Consider the following 18,894-nt stretch of genomic DNA (forward strand, 5'->3'; position numbering starts at 1 on the left):
TGGGCTCTGCAGGATGGTGCAGTGGGGTCTGTGCTGAGCAAGTCCCGGGTCTGCCGCAGCCCAGAGAAACTCCAAGGCTCGGCCCTTTAAAGGCAGGCATTCTGGGAGATGTAGTTCCCTGGGGGTGAGCCGGGCCAGGCAGGTGAGTCAGGTGACTGGATCTGGGTCTATAAGACAAGGCTGGAGTGCAGCTAATCAAGGGAACAGGTGAGCCTAGGACCTGCTCAATAGCTGTGCCCAAGCTCCCACGCAGCTCCCGGTGGGAGGTCAGGCTGTGAAAAGCCAGGAAGGTGGACGGGAAGGACCTGGCTGGTTCATTGCTTGCACTGCTTTGCCCCAGGTGGGAAACAGCCTCCAGGCTGCAACCAAGCAGTCCAAAGGGAGACCGCGGCCATAGATTTGCAGATGGGGTAAGCTGTCGGGGCGAGCAGGATCTGCAAATGGTGGAGACTGGAGGAAGCAATGCAGGAGGAGGAGGAGGCATGCTGTAGCTGGGATCCCTCTCTTGGAGGACATGGGGTAGCTCCGGTAGCTCGGGTGCAACTTGCAAAGCCCAGCAAGCCTCGTGCTCCTGCGCATATGCTGCTCTGCTAGCTGGGCCCCCTCCTCGCTCGCTCCATGTACACCAGTGCATGTACCTCCTGCAAGCAAGGCCTGGCTGCACTCAGCCAGGATGCTGGCTAGGGACACAACCATGCTGCCGGGAAGTTTTGCTATGGGAATAAGCCCTGCTCAGTCATAAGAGCCGCTCCTGGGTTGTGACACCAGGGCCAGGCTGTGGCCCTTGCATGCGGGGTGGCGTCTTACGTGGGGGAGATGAAGAAGGTGTACTGCTTGTGGTCCTTTCTGGCCAGGGCCTCCAGGCCAATCTTCTTGGCGGCACTGCAGTTGTGCTCGCTAGGCGCGGGCGCGTCATGGAGGTAGGCTGCGACGAATGGCTCCGGCTCACTCGAGAGGTAGCGGTCTGGGCAGCATGGGGAAGAGACGGGGCAGGGTGTTACCAAGTGGGCTCGGGCCCAGAGCCCTTCCTGGCTGATGCTGCAGGCTGGCAGGCAACCAGGAGCAGCAGTAACCTGCTGTAAGGCAATTGTCAAGGTTTGTGAGGTCCCTTGCTGGTGTCCTGTCAAGGGACAGCTGCTCGTTCACAGCAGGCTCGGGCCCATCCTCTCATGGGCAGGAGAGGATGGGCTTTAGGGAACGGGCCACCCTCAGCTCCAGCCACCCCTGGGGACACAGTCACGGATGCCTTGTGAACCCACACAGGTCCCATTCGGGGGGCAACACAGGGAAGCAGGCCAGGCCCCCAGGCACGGGCAGAAGAAACACGGCTGCCTTAGCGTGGTGTGGGGCACACACAGAGACAGCAACGTTGCTTCCACGCTGGGAGGTAGCGCGTCTGCCATGCCGTGCTGCATTGCTCCCCAGCACAGTACTGAAGGCCAGGCCCAAAGGCCCGGTAACGCATCCACCTTGCACGGTGCACCTAAAGCACATGGAAGAAGCCCCATGTCTGTCCTGCGGTCCTTATGGGCAGCATCCATCCTCTCTTCCTCTCCCCACCCTCCGGTGACAAGCAACACCAGGAGCTGGTGCTGTCCCCGGCCGCTCAGTGCCTACCGTTTAAGATGCGGTAAGTCAGCTGGAAGTGCAGCCCTGCTTCGCGGTGGCTGTTCTCCGTCGTAACCACGAGGTTGACCGAAGTCCTTTCCGGGATGACCTCCATGCCGGCAGAGATATTCATCGCCTCGGTGTTGTTGGAGACCATCACGGTGATGGCTTTCTCAGAGTCCAGGCTCCCAATAGGAATCTGGGTCCCGTTGTTAGTTTGAAACTCCATGGAGGCCACTTCTGTGGACACGGTGTAGTTGCTGATGTAGCCAAAGGGGAAGGGATTGGAGTCCACCCGGAACATGACTTGGATCACGTCGGTCAGGTCGGAGAAGGTGGTGTTGAAGGCCTGGGGGATGGAGAACTGGCAGTCGGGCGTGTTTTCGTAGCAGAGCAAGTTGAAGGGGTCAGACCTCTTGCCTTTGGCCACGATTTCTCCTCCCGCCAGCTCGAGGGGCTCCTCGTTCAGCACCCGGGACTTCATCAGGATGCGCATGAGGCTGGAGGACAGGTTGTAAGCTTTGGAAGCCACCAGGACGTGGTGGTGATCATTGAACAACTCCTGGGGCTTCAGCTCCGGTGACGCCGTGTTGACGAGGTGTATCAAGTCCCCTGTCCGGTGAAAGCACAAATGGAGAAGCGGTGACTACCACGGTCCAGAGAACAATTGGCTCCTTCCCAAAGCAAAGAAGAAAGGGCTGCCCTTTGGGGCGCAGCAGGGCCACCTGACTTTGCATAGGGATTGCTCTGCAAAAATACTGCACCTCCCCTTGCCCCCTTGATCTGTCCTGTGCTGCAGCCAAGAGCTAAAGCTGCAAGGGCCTCAAGTGGGTTTGTTTCCCTTTCATGGAAGGGGTGAGACGAGTGGATAGGGAAAAACAGATAAACAGAAGCTGCCCAACCTCCCCAGTGTAGCTGTGTGAGGGTGCGGGTAGCCAGAATCTGCACAGACACATCTGCACAGGGTACCCAGTGCAGCTGGAGGCTGCAGCTGTCACACTAGCCTGGCTGCCAGTGCAGCCTTAAGGGGCCAGCTCCTTTTGGGGTGCACTGCCAATTTGATATCCCATCCCCAGGCATAAACCAGGATGAGGGGGTAAACCGAGCAGAGGGTAAACCTGCATATTTTGGATGCAGCTCTGAAATCCCCCAAGCCTGGCTAAAGGCGGTGTCAAGCTGCTGGGTTCGGTGCAGGCCCATCTCTTTGATTAAACACTAGCTGCAGTGGGCTGTCACTCCCAGCTTCTTTAGCCTGGCGCTTTCCTCGACGCCTCCTAGACTCCCTGCATGGGCGATCAAATCCACCGCCGCTGGGGCCGGGGAAGCGGGACGCACCTGTGATGTTGAGGATGTTGTCTGCGATGGCGGTCGGCGTCATGGTGCCCTGGGTGGTCTCTCCCTGGAGGATCGCCATCATGCTCTCCAGCTTGTTTAAGGTCCTCATCAGGCAGGACCTGCAGACAAACTCCTTGCTCGCCACCTGCAATGAGAAGCACTGGCTGAGCCCACTTCCCCACTCTTGTGCAAATCTGCCTTCTTCTTGACAGTGTCTGCACTTTATAGATTAACCAACGTATGGGGCGCGTGCGCGTTTGTATGTGCATGTGTGTGTGCGAGCACACGTTTTGGTGGACTGGATCTCACTGCATCAGTTGCTGTAGTGAGCTTCAGACTATAAAAGCAGCTGTCTGTCTGTCTACTTTGGTTAGTCTATAGGGTGCAAATCTACCCTCTACTTGACTTCACACGAATGCCGCAAACTGCGTCTCCCTCGACCTTGTTTATCGCCCCTCTGACTCGCTCTGCCCCCGACACCCTGTGGCACCATCCATCCACCTGCTGCAGCAGGGAGGCAGCGGCATGACGGTCCTACCTAATAGCCGAAGGCTTGGGGGCCCTGTTGCTCTTGCCCGTGGGGCCCATGCTGCCTCCGACCAGCACAGGACTTGCAGGGCTTGCATGCCCTCCACGGTGACTGCGTAAAGGGCTGCAGCAGGCTGTGATGGTGCAGTGGTCTGGGTCTCCAGGAAGGGAGAACCTGGTGCCCGCCGTCAAACGGGAGCCTGGCACACTTCGAATCTGCAGCTGCAATGGGGGTGGGGGGCAACTGGGACAGCGATGGCTGCTCCTTAGGGGATGCTCGTCACATACCAGGTGACAGAGAGAACCGATCTCCTCTACCCGGCACCTTCCCCATGAGTCTTGGGTGCTGCTCACAAAGGAGCGTTGCTGACGGGCTCTCCAAAGCAAGAGCTCTCTGGCTTTTTCTTCGTGCGGGGAGTGAATCAACCGCCTCCCAGCAGTTTGCAAACCCCAGTTGCTACTGGGTGGAGGCAGTGTTTGGAAAGACCTCTTAACCACAGCCCTTTTTTATCCCCCAAGGGAAAATTTTTGCATCTGAGCTCAGAACGAAGCCATGTGCATCTGCAGCAGCACCTGCAGGTAACCTTCCCCGGGCGTCCTGACAGCAGGACTTGGTCTCCTCTGACTGCTGGGTGGAGGGGAGGTACGGGCAGCTGCAAGCCAGCTCTGCAGCTGTCGGCCTTCACTGCGCTCAGTTTTCATCTGATGCAACAGCAGCATTGGCTGGAGCGCAGCTCCCAGAACGAGGGGCACCGCTGTGGCCCCCTTCGATCTCCCTGGGAGCCTCTCGGGCTCCTTCACTTGTGCCAGGAGACTCTAGGAGCTCCTCTTTGGCTCTCTCTGCTGGGTCCCACTGCCTGCCCACCTCTCAGGTGCCTCGGGTTTCTGTCAGCAAAGTTATTTGGGTAGATGCGGTATCTCTAAATAGTCGGAAAAAAGTTCTTTGCAAGCTTAGCACGAACGCCCTTCATCGAGCATAAGGAGATTCTGCTGCATAACACAGAGGTATCTCATATGGCAACCACCTGGCTTTGCTCTTGGAGAGGGACTAAGGTAGGGAGCCCGTCTGCATGGCAGAGGTGCCCAAGCCGGCACGGGCAGCAGACACAGAAGAGCTGCGTTAGCTCTGCAGCAGAGCGAAGCCACCAGATGCAGCAATACCACCTCACATGCCGGAGCGAGCTCGGGGATCCACTTGGTCTCTGTGCCACATGGATGACCAGCCCATTCCCCGCTGCTCATGCATCCAGGGCAGTGGGGTTTTCTCTGCCTTCTCTGCTCTGCTTGAAGCCAGCCAAAAGCAGCTGGTGTTGCTCCCGTGCTGCTTTCAACAGGAGCAGGATTTGACCATTGCTGGGTCTGCCTCCAGCACCCAAGTCCGTCCCACGTCTGTGGGCAGGGAGGTGCTGCCCGCCCTTCCAAGCCAAGCCATGCCGAGGAAAAGGCGCTCTCGGCCTGCCCGGAGCCCCCGGGGTGGAAGGGAGCAGTCAGCAGGACACGTGGAAGCTGTTAATAGGGCCCAGCTTGGATTTTTTCTCTCTCCTTTTTTTAATCATCCCAGGACTCAGCTGGGATTCACCATGTGCTTGGGGACAGATGATAAAATAGCTTCCAAGGGACTGCGCTTTGATGTGCGCGGTACTGGGGAGGAGGCTTGTCTGCGCCCTGGGGACCTTGCTGAGTTGGCCAACTCAAGACGGCCAAGAGCGCTGGGGGTGAGGAAAGGAGCTGTGGGGAGGCACTTCATGGAGCTCACTACAAACTAACCCCAGCACGCACAGGCTTTCTACTAGCAAAGGCGCATGCACCCCCCGGCATGGGAAATTCTCTGCAGGATCATATCAGATGTGACCTTTTTTTTCCTGTCCACTTGGGAGAATCAAAGGGGAATTTCTTCTTTGATGGGGCACACAGTCATCTGGCTGGGAAATGGCAATGCTTTCCCCATTTCCAGCTGTTTGGGAAGTTCGTGCCTTGCAAGCCGCCGTGGTGGTTCTGACTTGTGGCCAAGACTCCCACAACGCCAGCTTTTCCCCAGGGCCGGGCCATGTTCCCCAGCCGGCTGTACGAAATGGATGTCAGGTGCTGGGGTGCCAAGCCTTGCAGGGGCAGGGTGGCGGGGGGTGTTTTCAGTGCAAGCTGCCAGAGGAAATGCAGGTGGGTGCCGGACGTAGCATAGAGGCAAGTACGGAGGAGAGGAGCTGGGGGGACCAGGACTGCTCATACAGCCGGGGGAGCCGCCGGGCTGACCGCCAGAAACCAAGCATGCTAATGAATGTATTTTCATGATCTTTGCCACAGCAGAGTATTGGCCACATGGTCCCCTGCTTGGCCTGTGTCAGGTTTGGGTGTCACGTCTTAGGGGTTCACCACATAGCTTTGCTAAGAGGTTGGGCACTGGATTTGTCTGGGCTGGTTTGGACAGGGCTGATCCTGCCTTAGGCAGGGGGTCGGACTAGATGTGACCTCTGCAGCTCCCTTGCAGCCCCACTGCTCTCTGAATCTGATACGAGGGCGGCTCCCTTTCGCCCATGCCAAGCCCACTCTAGAGCCCACTGGGAAGCAGAGACCACTGCCTGGAAGTGGAGATCCCCACTTCACATTGGCCATGGGCTGGGATGTGCCTAGGGTCTTGGAGCCCCCCACTGCCACGCTACTGTGCTGATACCAGCGGACAGGCACGTGATAGCTGCCGGGGGTGTGACTGCACATGCATCTCTGGCTTCCACCTAGACTGATGGAGGAGAGGAAAATGGGACCTGCAGTTAGGGAGGGATGGAGGGAGACGCATGCTGCCTAATGCGGCTGACACGTGAGAGCTGTCCTGCCTGCTGGGTGAAGCCGAAGGAGGCATGGACTTCTACAGCTGTAGCCAGGGTCCCACGGGGCTGGGTGTTCACTTACCGTGCACTGAGCCAGGGCAGCCGAGATCTGCTGGATGTCATCCACCGTGTTCACGCTCAGGGAGATGAGGGTCTCGGTGATGTTGGTGCGGGTCCAGATCCGCAGCGCTCGCTCGTGGCTGGCCTCGGCTTCCGAGTCCAGCGCGTGCTCGTACTGCGGGGCACAGGACCAGGGGCAGGGATCAAACTCTTGCAAAGCTGCCCAAAAGCAGTGGCCCAAAGGGTGCCTTTAGTGGTCCTCAGCTGCAGCTTGCATGTATAACATGGGCCTCTCCATAGGTAGGCACCAAGAGGAGTGCCAACACGCTGACCAGGATGCCCTGGGAGGGGCATGTGAACCCTCTCCAGGGCTTGTCTTGTCCCATGCAACTCAGGTTGGACCTAGTCGATGGCCAGCTTGGATGCTTCTGCCCACTGTACTACCAAAGAACAGCCCAAGGATGGAGTTCAGAGGCTCTTCTTTCCTCCTCGTGTCCTGAGCCGGAGATGGCTGAGAGAGAGGGACTTCCTGAATGCTGAAAGGGTCCCCGGGATGGGATAAAGCTCCTCTTGGGGAAGATGCACTAATAACCCTGGGAGCTGAGCACCTCTGGCCAGCTGCTGACTATGCCCTACCGTAGCCATGAGCGACAACGAGCTCACAGCAGGCGATGGGGGCACACCACTATGAATGGGAGCTCGCAGGACGTATTTTGCATGTGGAGGTGTAGGGCGCGTCAGCAGAACAGCGCTGGCAGCCGGGTCAGGGAGGTCTCAAGGGCATCAACTCGGGTGTATAAAAAGCTAGAGGAAGATGCCACTTCTGCAGGAAGAATATAGGGACTGGCAGCTCCAGATGGGCGCTTGGGCTGTGCTTTGTGTGTGCAAGCCTAGCGTCTAGGCCAGGGTGCAAGTTTGCTTTCTGGTTTACCTCGTTCAGGATGGTGATGAGGGCCAAGGAGTACTCGATGACTTGCTGCGGGTCCCCCTGTTTCACCAAGCCCTGGAGCACTGTGTCGGTCCGATTGTAGAGCCACCGAGAGAGGCTCTGGTGTCCGTCCGGCAGGGTCGGCAGTGCGACGGTCATGGAGCTGTGGAGGGAAGAAAATGGGTATCACTGGCTGCTCTTGGACCCAAGACCCGCTGGATGTTTCGGGGAAGAGGCCAACTTCTATCCTGGTGTGAGACCAGGCTTCTGCGCGGGGTACACGGGACACAGGGAGGGTGGTCTGAATTAACTTGTTTCATGCTTTTAGCTGACTCCTGGCAGGTCTAAAAGCTACCCGGGAGCGGGACTTGATCCTTCGCGACGTGAGGAGTACTGGCAACCCCAGCTTAGCACCACCGGCCCCTTGTGACAAAGGATTAATGCCTGGGTGACTCAAGGGCACGGAGGTTTGACCGCTGCTGAATGGAAAGGACATTGCAAGACTGCAGGGAGCTGAGCCGGTGGCTCCCGGGACCCCAACCCAGCAGCCGGCCTGCCTGCGGGAGACGCAACCCTTCCTCCCTGTCCGCAAGTGCCCCTGCTGCCACTGCCTCCCTTTTGAGCTCCTTGGATGCGGGGGGGGGAAAGCAGGACACCGCTAACACGTGGGGGCTCTCCAGACATGTGGTCAGGCTTCCTCTACTCCTCGGGCTCTCCCGCTCGTCGTGATGCAGCCTCGATCTGTGGCAGGGTCCGGGAGCAGCCTCCCCTGCTTGATTTATTGACTGGGAAGCCTGTTGCTTTTAACGAGGATACGCAGCCGCCCACAAACATGACAGGGGATTCAGGGCCATAAATTGAGCCGGGCGGCTGTGGAAGCAGTGAGTCTGGGGAGAGAAGCCGCGTGGTTGTTTCTAAGGAAGTGATTTCCTTCAGGCTTCAAGGGGCCAGTGGCAGTGTCTGTTAAGTGGGAATTAAAAGAGAAGGGTTTTTTCAGGGCTCTCAGGGGGCAGTTCCTGTTCCTAAATGCTGCGTTGGCCCCCGTTCACTGGGGCAGGGAACCCAAGTGAAACGAGTCTGTTCTCCATGGGCCTTGTGATGTACATGGCCCTTTGAAACCCTTCGCTCCTCCAGAGGCCACCAGGAAGCAAATCCACCCTGCTTGACCCGCGTCCTGGAGAGACCCTGGTTAGGACTGGGCTGCGGTCTCCAGCACCGAGCCTGCTGTGTGGATGTGCGACGCGAGGACCTTACCGGTTGAGGGCGACCACAGTGGCTCCCAGCTGGTCCTGCACAAGCACCGAGACGTGCACGAGGAAGCTGCTGGCCTGGAAGCCGGGGGGCAGGAAGGCACCATGCTCGGAGCGGCTGCCTTTGTACACACAGAACTGTTCACAGTGCCCCGCTTTGCAGCGTGTGGCCAGGAGGATGTACACCAGAGGAGCCTCTTCATCCTCCGTATCTCTCCAGCCTGCAAGACAAGCATGGGGGCAATTGAAGGGGGCTGGAGAGCAGCCCTCCACACTGCGCCTGGAGCTGTAGCTACTGTCCCGACGGCGAAGAGCGAGCATTTAACGCCACCATTAAAGCTGTGGGGGCCCCTCCATTTCATGCTCCCATGTGCTGCTCAGAGCATGCTTTGCGGTCTATCACCTGTGGCCCTTGAATTGCCCTGCCCCATCCGCAGGGATCTCTGGGGTAGGTAGGGCAGGATGGTCCCATCCCTCCCATTGACCAACATCCTTTCTCCCATATCATCCTTATCAAGGACAGCTCGGCCTACGGATGGTACAGCCAGGGGCAGGACGCAGGCCCAAGCAGGGAGCAGCAGCACCAAGCTCTGCTCGTCATCTGTTCCCTTAGGGGTTTTCTGACTCAGATTCAGGGCCTGTATCCCCTGAGGAGGTCCTAGAGAAATTGGAGCAGCTCCACAGGGCTAGGTTACCCTGTCTCATCTGCAAAATAAATGGTGCGATGATCTTGGGCTGCAGGATTATCCCCTGGGCACAACCTGGCATCAGACCGAGGGTTCGGTGGGGTCAGGATGCGTCTCCTGGGCTATGGTGCCGTGGCATAAATAGTGACCGCTGCTGGCGCTCAGCCCCAGGGCCCCCGTGTCTCGTGTCCAGTACAAATATCACTAATAGCCGAAACCCCCACCATTCCTGCAGCATCGGGTTTTGGGATTTGTTCCTGGGAGGTCAACTGCATACAATAACATCGTTCTGATTTCGCTCCAGCTTTTCTCCCCATGACTTCAGCGGCCGCCATCGCAAGGGCCACTCGAGAGAGGAACCAATTCATCACCTCTCTGAAATTCCCAGCATTCGTGTGTGATAAAGCATTAATCCCTAATGCTAATCATGTGGGGAAACAGCTATTTCAGAGGCACTTAGTCCTTGGCCCAGGGCTGTGCTCTGTCAGCCAGCCAGGCTTTTCCAAATGTTGGGCTGGATATTTTTGTCTCAGTGACGGCTGGAGAAATAGCTCCCAAGCAGCTAGAGCCGGGCAGAGGAAGCGGAGCGAGAGCACGGAGGCCACGTTTTCAAAGGAGTCTTGTCCTTCTGGGTGGCTGCCGCGGTCCATGACTGCGGCCAGGTGGAGGGGCCTGGAAAAGATTTATGCTCTCCAGCAGGGTAGACGGGCACTGAGCTCCTCCAGACAGGTTAGAAGAAGGTGGGTTTTGGAAGGCAGCACACCGCGGACACACAGTCACACAGGGCCTGAGGTTTGGGGTGCATGAAGCTAAGAACTGAGCCTGCCCCATGCAAAGGCACGTTGCAAATGGACCCCAGCGGCCTTGTGGGGGGGTCTGCTGGAAGAAAAAATAGGGGGTTGCTGGATAACTGGCCTCTGGCTTGCTCTCACCTGTGCAATTAAAGTGAACCTTCGCCATCAGCGCCTCGAGCGGTCCGTCCGGAGACAGCCAGCAGGTCCTTCCGATGGGCGGGCGGTTTGGGAGCAGGTCAATGGAGGCGTAGCCTTCCTCCCCTGTCGTGAGGTCGGTGATGTGCAGGGTGAAGGTGTACCCCTCTCCATCCTTCAGCACCCCTTGCCGCAACACCAGGTTCATGCCCGTGTTGCCGGTGGAGGTCGTGCGCTTGTCCAGCACGAGGGACTTGTTCTTGAAGCTCTGCGCTGCCCACCTCTGCGGGGAAGAAGAGGGAGAAGCTCTGGGTGGAAGGTTTTCACATGGCATCTGCAAGTACCAAGCAAGTCCTGGGGGCAGCGGCTGCCAGCTTTGCAGCTGATAACTCGGAGCCGTTCTTACGTGTGAGAAATGGACAGCTTCCCGAGCGGCTGGTAGGAATATCTGCGTGGCGGGCTCGGATCTCATCTTGGGGATGGCATCGCCCCCCCCCCCCAGGATCATTCATCACATGCAAGTCAATCCAGCAGCCACGCGGCCTCCCCTGGACACTGCGGGCGATTGCCTGCACGGTGACTGCGACTCGCACGTTTGCATGACACACAACTGCATAAAATGCCGCGCAGGAGAGTTGTTGGCTCCCAGGGGACAGAGCCTGGTGCTTGCAATGGGGCTCTTGCTGACGCTGTTACCTCCGGCCAGCCTGGGCTTGGGCTGTAGCATGGGACTAGGAGGGGGGAAGAGGGGTGAAGAGAACGGACCGTGGCACCAAGGCCACCTAGCAGAGAGGAAAAATCCCACTGAAACCTGTAGTAAAGGGCACAGCTCTGGTGAGCAGGTGGCATGGGAGAGTGTCACCCGCCACCCCGCACTGAGGAGGTCTCTTTGCCATGACATTGCTAGTAGGGTGGCTGCGGGCACGGCCAGCAAGGCTCCTGCAGCTGCTGTAGCCAGCAGCTGTTTCCACAGGAGCTGCAGCGAGCTCGGGGCCTTGCACGGCATGGGGACAGCCACAGAGCACATGCCCCCATCCATGTGACTACAGCTGGTGACTGAGGCATCGCCCCGTGGAAACCAGTCCTCTTCCAGGGTTGCAATGGAAGTCAAATCCTCCCCACGTGCCCAGTGGGAACCGGCCTTGTGCTGGGAGACACATGCCCTTTCCTTCCTGATAGCACCTATCGGATTATTCCTTCGCCGGCCTGCCTCCCTGATGGGGAGCTGCCCCCCGGCTCCAGCAGCGACAGCCCCTGCCCGTACCCCGAGCTTGGAGTCATTGTGGCAGTTCTGGCAGGTCCCCTCCAGGTAGACATAGGAGCTCTTGCTGACTTCATAGACGGACTGGGCTTTGCAGGACACGCACTCCAGGGAGACGATGGGCACACCGCCCTTCTTGATCAGCACCTGCAAAGAAAGCAGGAGACGCCTGTTTAGTGCTTGGGTTGGTCTCGGGTTGACAGCTGCTACTGGGCTTGCAAATGCCTTGATCCCTAGCTGTCTGAGCTTGCTTGTCTCCCATGCAGAGGGACTAATACCAGACACGTACATGATTTATGCCTGTACGCTTCCCCGAGAGCGTAGGCCTTGCACTGGCCATGCTCAGTGCAGCTACCTAGACATGATGCTGCTGGGATCCCTGGGAACCCGCAGCATCAAGCCGGGCTAGTCAGAATATTCTGTTTTGCTAGGTACATTTGCTTCAGACGCCACTTGTACTTCACTAAGGGCACAGGATGCTGAGCCAAGTTTTTTTGCAAAACGGGGTGTCCTTTAAATTACGTTGCTGTTCATATTGGCGCCGTTGAGATTTCGGAGGCAAGGAGAACGTCTGATCCTAGCTCAGATGAAGCATCCAGCAAGCACCTGACCTTGAGAACTCCTCCAGCTCTCCTGGATGCTCTTCTTGACCTTTACTTGTAGCTGCAAAAACCCCTGCCGCAGTGAGATGGGTGTGATTCTGCAGGACTGTGGGTCTCTGCCCTGGGCCTGTGCCTGTAGGTCTGCTGCACAGGGGAATGCAGTGACCTGTCCTCCCCACTTCCCAGTGACATGCCCAGTGCTGAGCCTGGGCTTCTGTGCTGGGTGCCAGGACCCGGCCCTCAGCCTCCGAAGCTCTGCTGAGTGCCTTGATTGAAAAGAGGGCAAAAGAGTCCACATTGCAAAGATCTTTTTACATCTTTGAAAGAAATCAGGGATGGGAAAGGGAGCCAGAGTAGCAGCTCCTGCCATGCATCCAATGCCTGTGCTCTGCAGAGCAAGTCATGCAGCTTCTCCAAAGCGTGGCGTGCTATTCCAGCCATCTCGCTCTCATCCTAACATCTCCTCCAGCACCTCATCTCATCCTAGATCCCCTCACCTCTCTAAGGTACCCCCTGCTACCAAGCACACTGCAGGTTACGTGCTTGCAAACCGCGGGGCTTTCAGCTGTGCTGGAGATTGTGACATTATCTCTGGGCTTCTCTGAAGCTCTCCTAATCCCCTACGAAGCGGCGCGGCCTGGAGCGTGACAGCACCTGGTGCAGTGAATATTGGGAACGTAAGGAAAGGCAGGAATAACAAGTGCTGAAAATGGCAGGCGGCTCGAGGAGAGTTTCCACAGAGCTGAGCGGAGAGCACTGATGCTTCGTTCATTCCTACAACATGTGCAAACTTCCTCTGACGCTGAAGCCACTGTTTTGTGCTCACGCATAGAAACAAGATCGTACAGAACATCCTTGAAAGACTCTCAGTTTAAGGCTTTTTCCCTCCCCCTTATCCTCCAGCTTTGGTTTGAAAATCCAGGCTGTAAGACTTTCCACTCTCAACCGACTATGGCTCTGATTGCCAAGCACACCATGATGAATGTCTCTGACATAAGCCATAAGCACTGCCGGACTGCAGAAGCATTTGGTGTTGGGTTAAATCTGACAAACAACATGCGCTTGGGGACTCTCCCTTTTCTTTTTGTAAATAAATGAGGGAAAGGGCAGGGCTTAGCAACAGCAAAAGCCAGTGTGGGCTGCCAGAAAGCTTGCGGAAATCGGGGAAGGGCTTAGTGCTCTGGAGTGGAAGCAGGGCTGGGGCTGGGCGACGGGCTGGTGGGCTGCTAAAGCCATGGGCTGTAGCAGACTCCTAACTTTGATTATTAATTTAAATGGGAGCGAGTCGTTAGCATGCACAGGCAAGGAGACAGTGGGAGCTTAATAAAAGACTTATGGGAGGAAACGAACCCAACGGCTGGCAGATGCTGCCAGATGTGCTGCCCTCGGGATGTCTGCAGGATGCATGCTCCTGCAAGGGTCATACCCAGGGCACTGGGGGCATCCCAGGCAGGTAATACCCTCTTTTGCCTTTGCAAGGGTCATGCCCAGGGCACTGGGGGCATGCCAGGCAGGTAATACTCTCTTTTGCCTTTGCAAGGGTGGGGGCATGGTCTCTTTTGCCTTTGCAAGGGTCATGCCCAGGGCACTGGGGGCATCCCAGGCAGATAATACTCTCTTTTGCCCTTGCAAGGGTCATGCCCAGGGCTTTGGGGGCATCCCAGGCAGGTAATACCCCCTCTTGCTGCTTCCTTGCTGATCAGTGCAATTGGCAGCAGATTCCAGCATCCCATGAGGAATTTGATGCCATCCCACAAAAAGGGGGAGGGAGAGAGAGTCTGACGCTGGGCAGCCCCCAGAGACATCCCTTGGAAAGGGGAGCGGGACCCACGGGCTCTCTAGTGCCCAGCCATGGGCGCGTAAGCAGAGGGAAGCAGGGGGATCGAGGCAGTACGTACGGTCTGATTGGTGGCCTCGGGACTCATCCCCTCCTTCGAGACTGTGAGATTGAACGTATACTCCACATCTGCTTCCAGCATTGCTTTGGAAATGGTGACGGTTCCTTCCAGGGCACTGAAATTCAGAGAGCACCCTGCAGCCGAGCTCTGCTTGCAAGGAGAAAAGAACTTTCAAACCCTCCTTCAAACTGATGCGCATCGTATCAGTCTGCAGGCGGTACAAGCAGCTTCACACGCAAGCTGTTATTGCTATAAATGACCTCTTTTGGCTTCACTGCTGGGTGCAGGAGAGACCGAGGTGGGGGGTGAAGTACCCACTGTGGTGTTCAGCGGGTTAGCAAATGCTCTTGAAATACCTAGATTTTGGCTGGCCTCCAGATTCTTGTACTATTGCAATGACACAGTTTGGGAACCAGCAGCCAGACAGATCTGAATGCTTTATATTAATACTGAGCCTGATCCACATGCTCTACATCCTTTGCCCTGAAAAAGCAGCAAGTGCAGAATAAAAGGACTTTCCATAAACTAGACGGTTCACATCAACAAGGCAATGGTACTAGTACAACATTTCCAACTGGTACCAAGATAATGGTACAACTTTTTGCCAGGAGCATCTGACAGGCAGGGATGAGCCTGGTTAGACGGCGGCTACAAAGGAACAGGGTCCTGCATTTAGTGGTGACTTGGGCTTTCCTTTGAAAGCCTGACTTTTTGCTCCTGCAGAACTGAAAGGCTTTTAATAAACTTTACTGGGAGCAGGATCTGAACATAAGTCATACATCTGGCCTGCCAGACTGCAAATTGGTGCCAGTCGGACAGTGAAGGAAGCAGTTGCACTGCAAAAGGGGTCCGGCGAGAAGGCCGCAGTGGTCAGAGCCCCTCTACTCACTGGGGCAGAGGAGGAGGAAGAGCAGGCAGGCACCACTTGCCATCGCAAGTGATTTCATACAGCTGAGTGCCAGGCTTCCCTTCTTGCCTTAACGCTACAGAGAGCTGGTAACAAAATCCTTCCTCTGCACCATCTCAGCTCAGCTACAAAGACACGCCGGTGCACGGGCATACAGGTACTATGAAACCCTGCACATCGCCTGGGGTCCCCGGTGCTCCCACAGTGCAAATCCCTCACCTGGGCCCTTCAGTACGGGTTTTCTTACCTTAGAGGAAGAGGCGCAGGACCACTGGTAATGCAGCGGGGTCTGTTCACTGTCGTCCAAATTAGGGTCATAAGATTTCTCGCCATCCAGGATCAGGTCCTGGGTGTTGGACCACACGCGGTAAGATCCCCCATCAATGATTGGGACCAGTTTGCTCGGTATGACGGTCACATTGGCAAAGATGCTCTTGGCCAGCGGGGTGTCCCCAAAGGAGACGATGAAGACGAAGCAGTAGTGCCCAACTTTCAGAGCCAGCTTGGGGATGACTAGCTGGGGCCTGTTCATGTCCACGCCGGGTAGGCGGATCTGGCTGGCCTCGCCGAGGTGCCGGCAGCTGGGCACTTGGTAAATCTCCCACAGGTACTCCGTCTGGTACTTGATGCAGCCGCGGAGGTCGATCTGGGCCTCCAGGTAGCTCCTCTGGGATCGCTTCATGACCACCTGTGGAGGCAGCGCAAGCTCCACCTCCGGCTCCTCGCACTCCAGGACCCGCACGGTGACCGTGACCTGCGCTACGAAGAAGCTAACGAGGTTGGTGGCATTCACCTGCACCAGGAAATCCCCGGGGCTCAGGTAGGAGTAGTTGGTGGCTGCCACCTCGGTTCCCCGGGTGGGGGAGCCGTCGCCGAAACTCCACCAAAACACGACCTGCCTCGCGCTCGGCACCACGGAGGCTTCAAACACCACCGTCCTATTCACAAAGGAGCTGCTGGGGCGAAGGGTGACCTGGACGATTTGGTCCTGGACCTGGATGACTCTGGTGAGGTTCACGCTCCCCAAGCCATTAAAAGCACTGAGGTGTATTTCGAGCAAGCCGGCGGCTGCTGGAGTGTACTGGACAGTGTTGCCTGGCAAAGTGGCCACGTAGTGGCGCGTGTCCGTCTGCAAGGAGAACTGCCAGGAGTATTTCACCTTTGTGCCGCGTCCCACCTGGGCGGCGAAGCGCTGCACCGTTCCCGTCGGGATGCCTGGCTCGCAGCAGTGCAGCAGCCTCAGGTCGCGGATGGCTTCCAGGACCAAGATCAGCACGTGGGTGCTGGAGATGCTGACTTGGTTCTCCACCGTCACCGTCACCAGGTAGTTGCCAATCTCGGCAAAGGCATGGGTGTACTTGGAGCCATTGAGCACCATGGAGTAGTTCCCGTTGATGCTCACCACGTAGGTCACGGAGGAGCCGGAGATCATGTTGATCACGAAAGAGACCTCTTCTCCCGGCTCCACCACCTTCTTGCTCACAAAGAGCTCCAGCCCTCGGACTTGGTCTTGCACCGTGATGTTCCTGCTGACCACCGCCCAGCTGACGTCGTTGGACGCATTTAGGAAGACCGAGAAGGTGCCGGCCATGGGGAAAGTCACGGCCACCATCTGGCCGTTTATCGTGCTGTTGGCCAGCTCCCACAGCCACGTCACATTGGTCCCCTTTTGCAATTTGCCATCAAAGACCACCGTGGAGCCTGATGCGATGTAGCTGCAGTCCAGCTTCGGAGTCTCAATCCTCAGCCCCACGATAGGCTCCTGCACAAAGACCAGAATCGTTGCATTCGTGGCACCAAGCTTGTTTTCTGCCCCAACGGTGACCTCTACCGCGCCCGGGCTTTGGAAGGAGTGTGCAACGAAGGGCTCAATGGTCCGAGAAGAGAAACCATCTCCCAGGTGCCAAAAGTAGGCGACCCCAGTGCCGCTGGTGATGCTGGTACTTATGTTCACAGTGGTATTGACAGCAGCGGGATTGGGGAAAGCAGAAGGCTTCAGAAGGCCAATGCTTTCAATGAACTCCACCGTCCTGTTCACGGCTGCACTTCCCAGCATGTTGGTGGCTTTCAGGTGGATGGTGTAGTTCCCAGCTTCCAGGATGCTCAAGGAGAAAGTCTTTCCTCCGAATGTCTGCACGGGGCAGCCGTCCCTAAGGGCAGCCCAGCTGTACGAGATGTTTGTCCCCTCTCTCACCACGGCCTGCAAGTGCAATGTTTTGTTGGTTGGGAAGAAGGCATCCTCCACAAGGCTGCCGCTGGCGATCTGCAGGCCTTCGATTTGCTCCAGGACGAAGACGTAGATGCTGTCCTGCAGGGAGCTGATCTCGTTCTCTGCCGTCACGATGACGTTGAAGGTCCCCACGGACCGGAAGGTGTAGGAGATGGTGGAGGAGCCCTGGATGGGCGTGCAGCGATCGCACAGGATCCAGGAGTACCGGACGGCACGGCCTGCTAGGAGCGTGGCCACAAAGCTCACGGAGCCATTCAGCGGCACCACGGTCCTGCTGGCGTTGATGGTGAGCCCCTGGAGCCGCCTTTTCACGGTGACGTTGACCCGCGTCTCGTTAGAGCTCACGTCGTTCCAGCCCGTCACGCTGACGGCGTAGCTGCCGGTGGTGTTGTAGGAGTGGGTGACGGCCTGTCCGCACTGGTTGCCGCCATCACCAAAGTCCCAGCGATAGCTCACCTTGGTCCCATTCGCGCTGGCAGAGAACAGGTAGATCTGGTTTAGCTCCAAAACCCGCGTCCCGTTATACTCGATCTTGGCTACCCCAACTGGTTCTTGGACTTCCACAAAGGCCGTGTCGTTGTTGAACGAGACGTTGTTGGAGACGGTTACAGTGACCAGGTAGATCCCCGTGCTCTTGTAGGAGTAGCTGACCTCAGTGCCGCCAGACCTGGTGGACTCGTTGGTCCCGAAATCCCAGCGGTACCTGTACTGGTACAAGGGCACGGCGCTGACCTGGAACCAGCTCTCCTCACCCAGTCTTACGAACTGCTTGGCGGGCAAGAGCGTGACGTTGATGACCTCGGGCTCCACACACACGCTAGTGAAGTAGTGCGCCTTGTTTGCACTGCTTGAGAGGACCAGGGAGAGGGGGAAGATGCCACTGCGGGTGAAGTTGTGGATGACCGTGGGGTCCCCGTAGACGGTGACATTGGATGAACCATCTCCAAAGGTCCAGTCGAAGATGTAGTCGTTGGGGTTTCCCGAGACGTAGGCAGTGATCTGCACATCTGGGTGCTCCAGGATGCAAGAGGAAGGCTCGATTTTGAGCACCTCCAGGACAAAGATTCGGAGAGGCACCGACTGAGAAACGGAGCTGACGGGATTCACCGCGGTCACATTCACGGTGCAGTTGATGTCCTTCTCGTAGATATGTTCTACCACTGGCAAGGGGCTCTGCTGGACAGTCCCGTCCCCCATGTCAAATATCCAGGTGATATTGTCCCCCGTCTCCACAGAAGCATTGATTGTGATGGACATGCCTACCTCCACGGCCTCCTCAAAGGAAACGTGCAGCCCCGCTATCTCCTCGAACACCCGGTAATGTCTGAATGTCTCCACGCTGCTCACGGTGTTGTTGGCTTTCAGGCTCACATTGTAGACCCCCTTGGTTTGGTAGCTGTGGACAGCTGTTGGCTGGTTCTCCGTCAGCAGCAAGGAGCCATCGCCAAAGTCCCAGGTGTACAGGACGCCATAGGGAGAGGGCACGGGGTAAGCTGTGAAGCTGACGGGCCGGTTCACGGCCAGGACGTCCGTGTCGGTTTCTACCTTCACGTCGATGAGGTACACATGGACGTAAACCGGGATCTGGTGCGTGAGGTTCTCAAATTGGTTGGATGCTAAAACCACCAAGGTGTACTCGCCTGCATGCAGAGACAGCAGAGCACGGGCAATTATGCAGATGTTTGTGAACCCACAAGAGGCTTTAAAAAGTGCTGCCACGGCCCCATGGAAAATGCTAAATGCTTTCCAGTTAGACAGCGTCCTGCTTTTATACCTGCTTGGTGTTTCTCTCCCTTTCCTCTTGTGCCTGATGGGAACTGCATGGAAGCAGGTTGTGCATGCATCCACCC

At 57.2% G+C, this 18,894-nt stretch overlaps 1 protein-coding gene across 1 annotated transcript in view; it reads right to left on the reverse strand.

Moving 5' to 3' along the window:
* PKD1 (polycystin 1, transient receptor potential channel interacting) overlaps positions 1-18,894 on the reverse strand; it is a 104,900-nt gene that overhangs the window by 20,127 nt on the left and 65,879 nt on the right. Inside the window, exons 15-24 of the mRNA XM_090024723.1 lie at positions 15,062-18,684; positions 13,908-14,054; positions 11,411-11,554; positions 10,150-10,429; positions 8,536-8,752; positions 7,285-7,444; positions 6,376-6,528; positions 2,944-3,088; positions 1,618-2,220; positions 808-964 (exon numbers count right to left, since the gene is read on the reverse strand). Of these exons, the coding sequence (XP_089880849.1) occupies positions 808-964; positions 1,618-2,220; positions 2,944-3,088; positions 6,376-6,528; positions 7,285-7,444; positions 8,536-8,752; positions 10,150-10,429; positions 11,411-11,554; positions 13,908-14,054; positions 15,062-18,684 (5,629 nt within the window). The remainder of the gene's footprint in view (positions 1-807; positions 965-1,617; positions 2,221-2,943; positions 3,089-6,375; positions 6,529-7,284; positions 7,445-8,535; positions 8,753-10,149; positions 10,430-11,410; positions 11,555-13,907; positions 14,055-15,061; positions 18,685-18,894) is intronic.

The sequence above is a fragment of the Crocodylus siamensis genome, chromosome 12 (genome assembly GCF_052110815.1).
Source record: "Crocodylus siamensis isolate JL-2025a chromosome 12, ASM5211081v1, whole genome shotgun sequence".
Classification (NCBI taxonomy): Eukaryota; Metazoa; Chordata; order Crocodylia; family Crocodylidae; genus Crocodylus; species Crocodylus siamensis.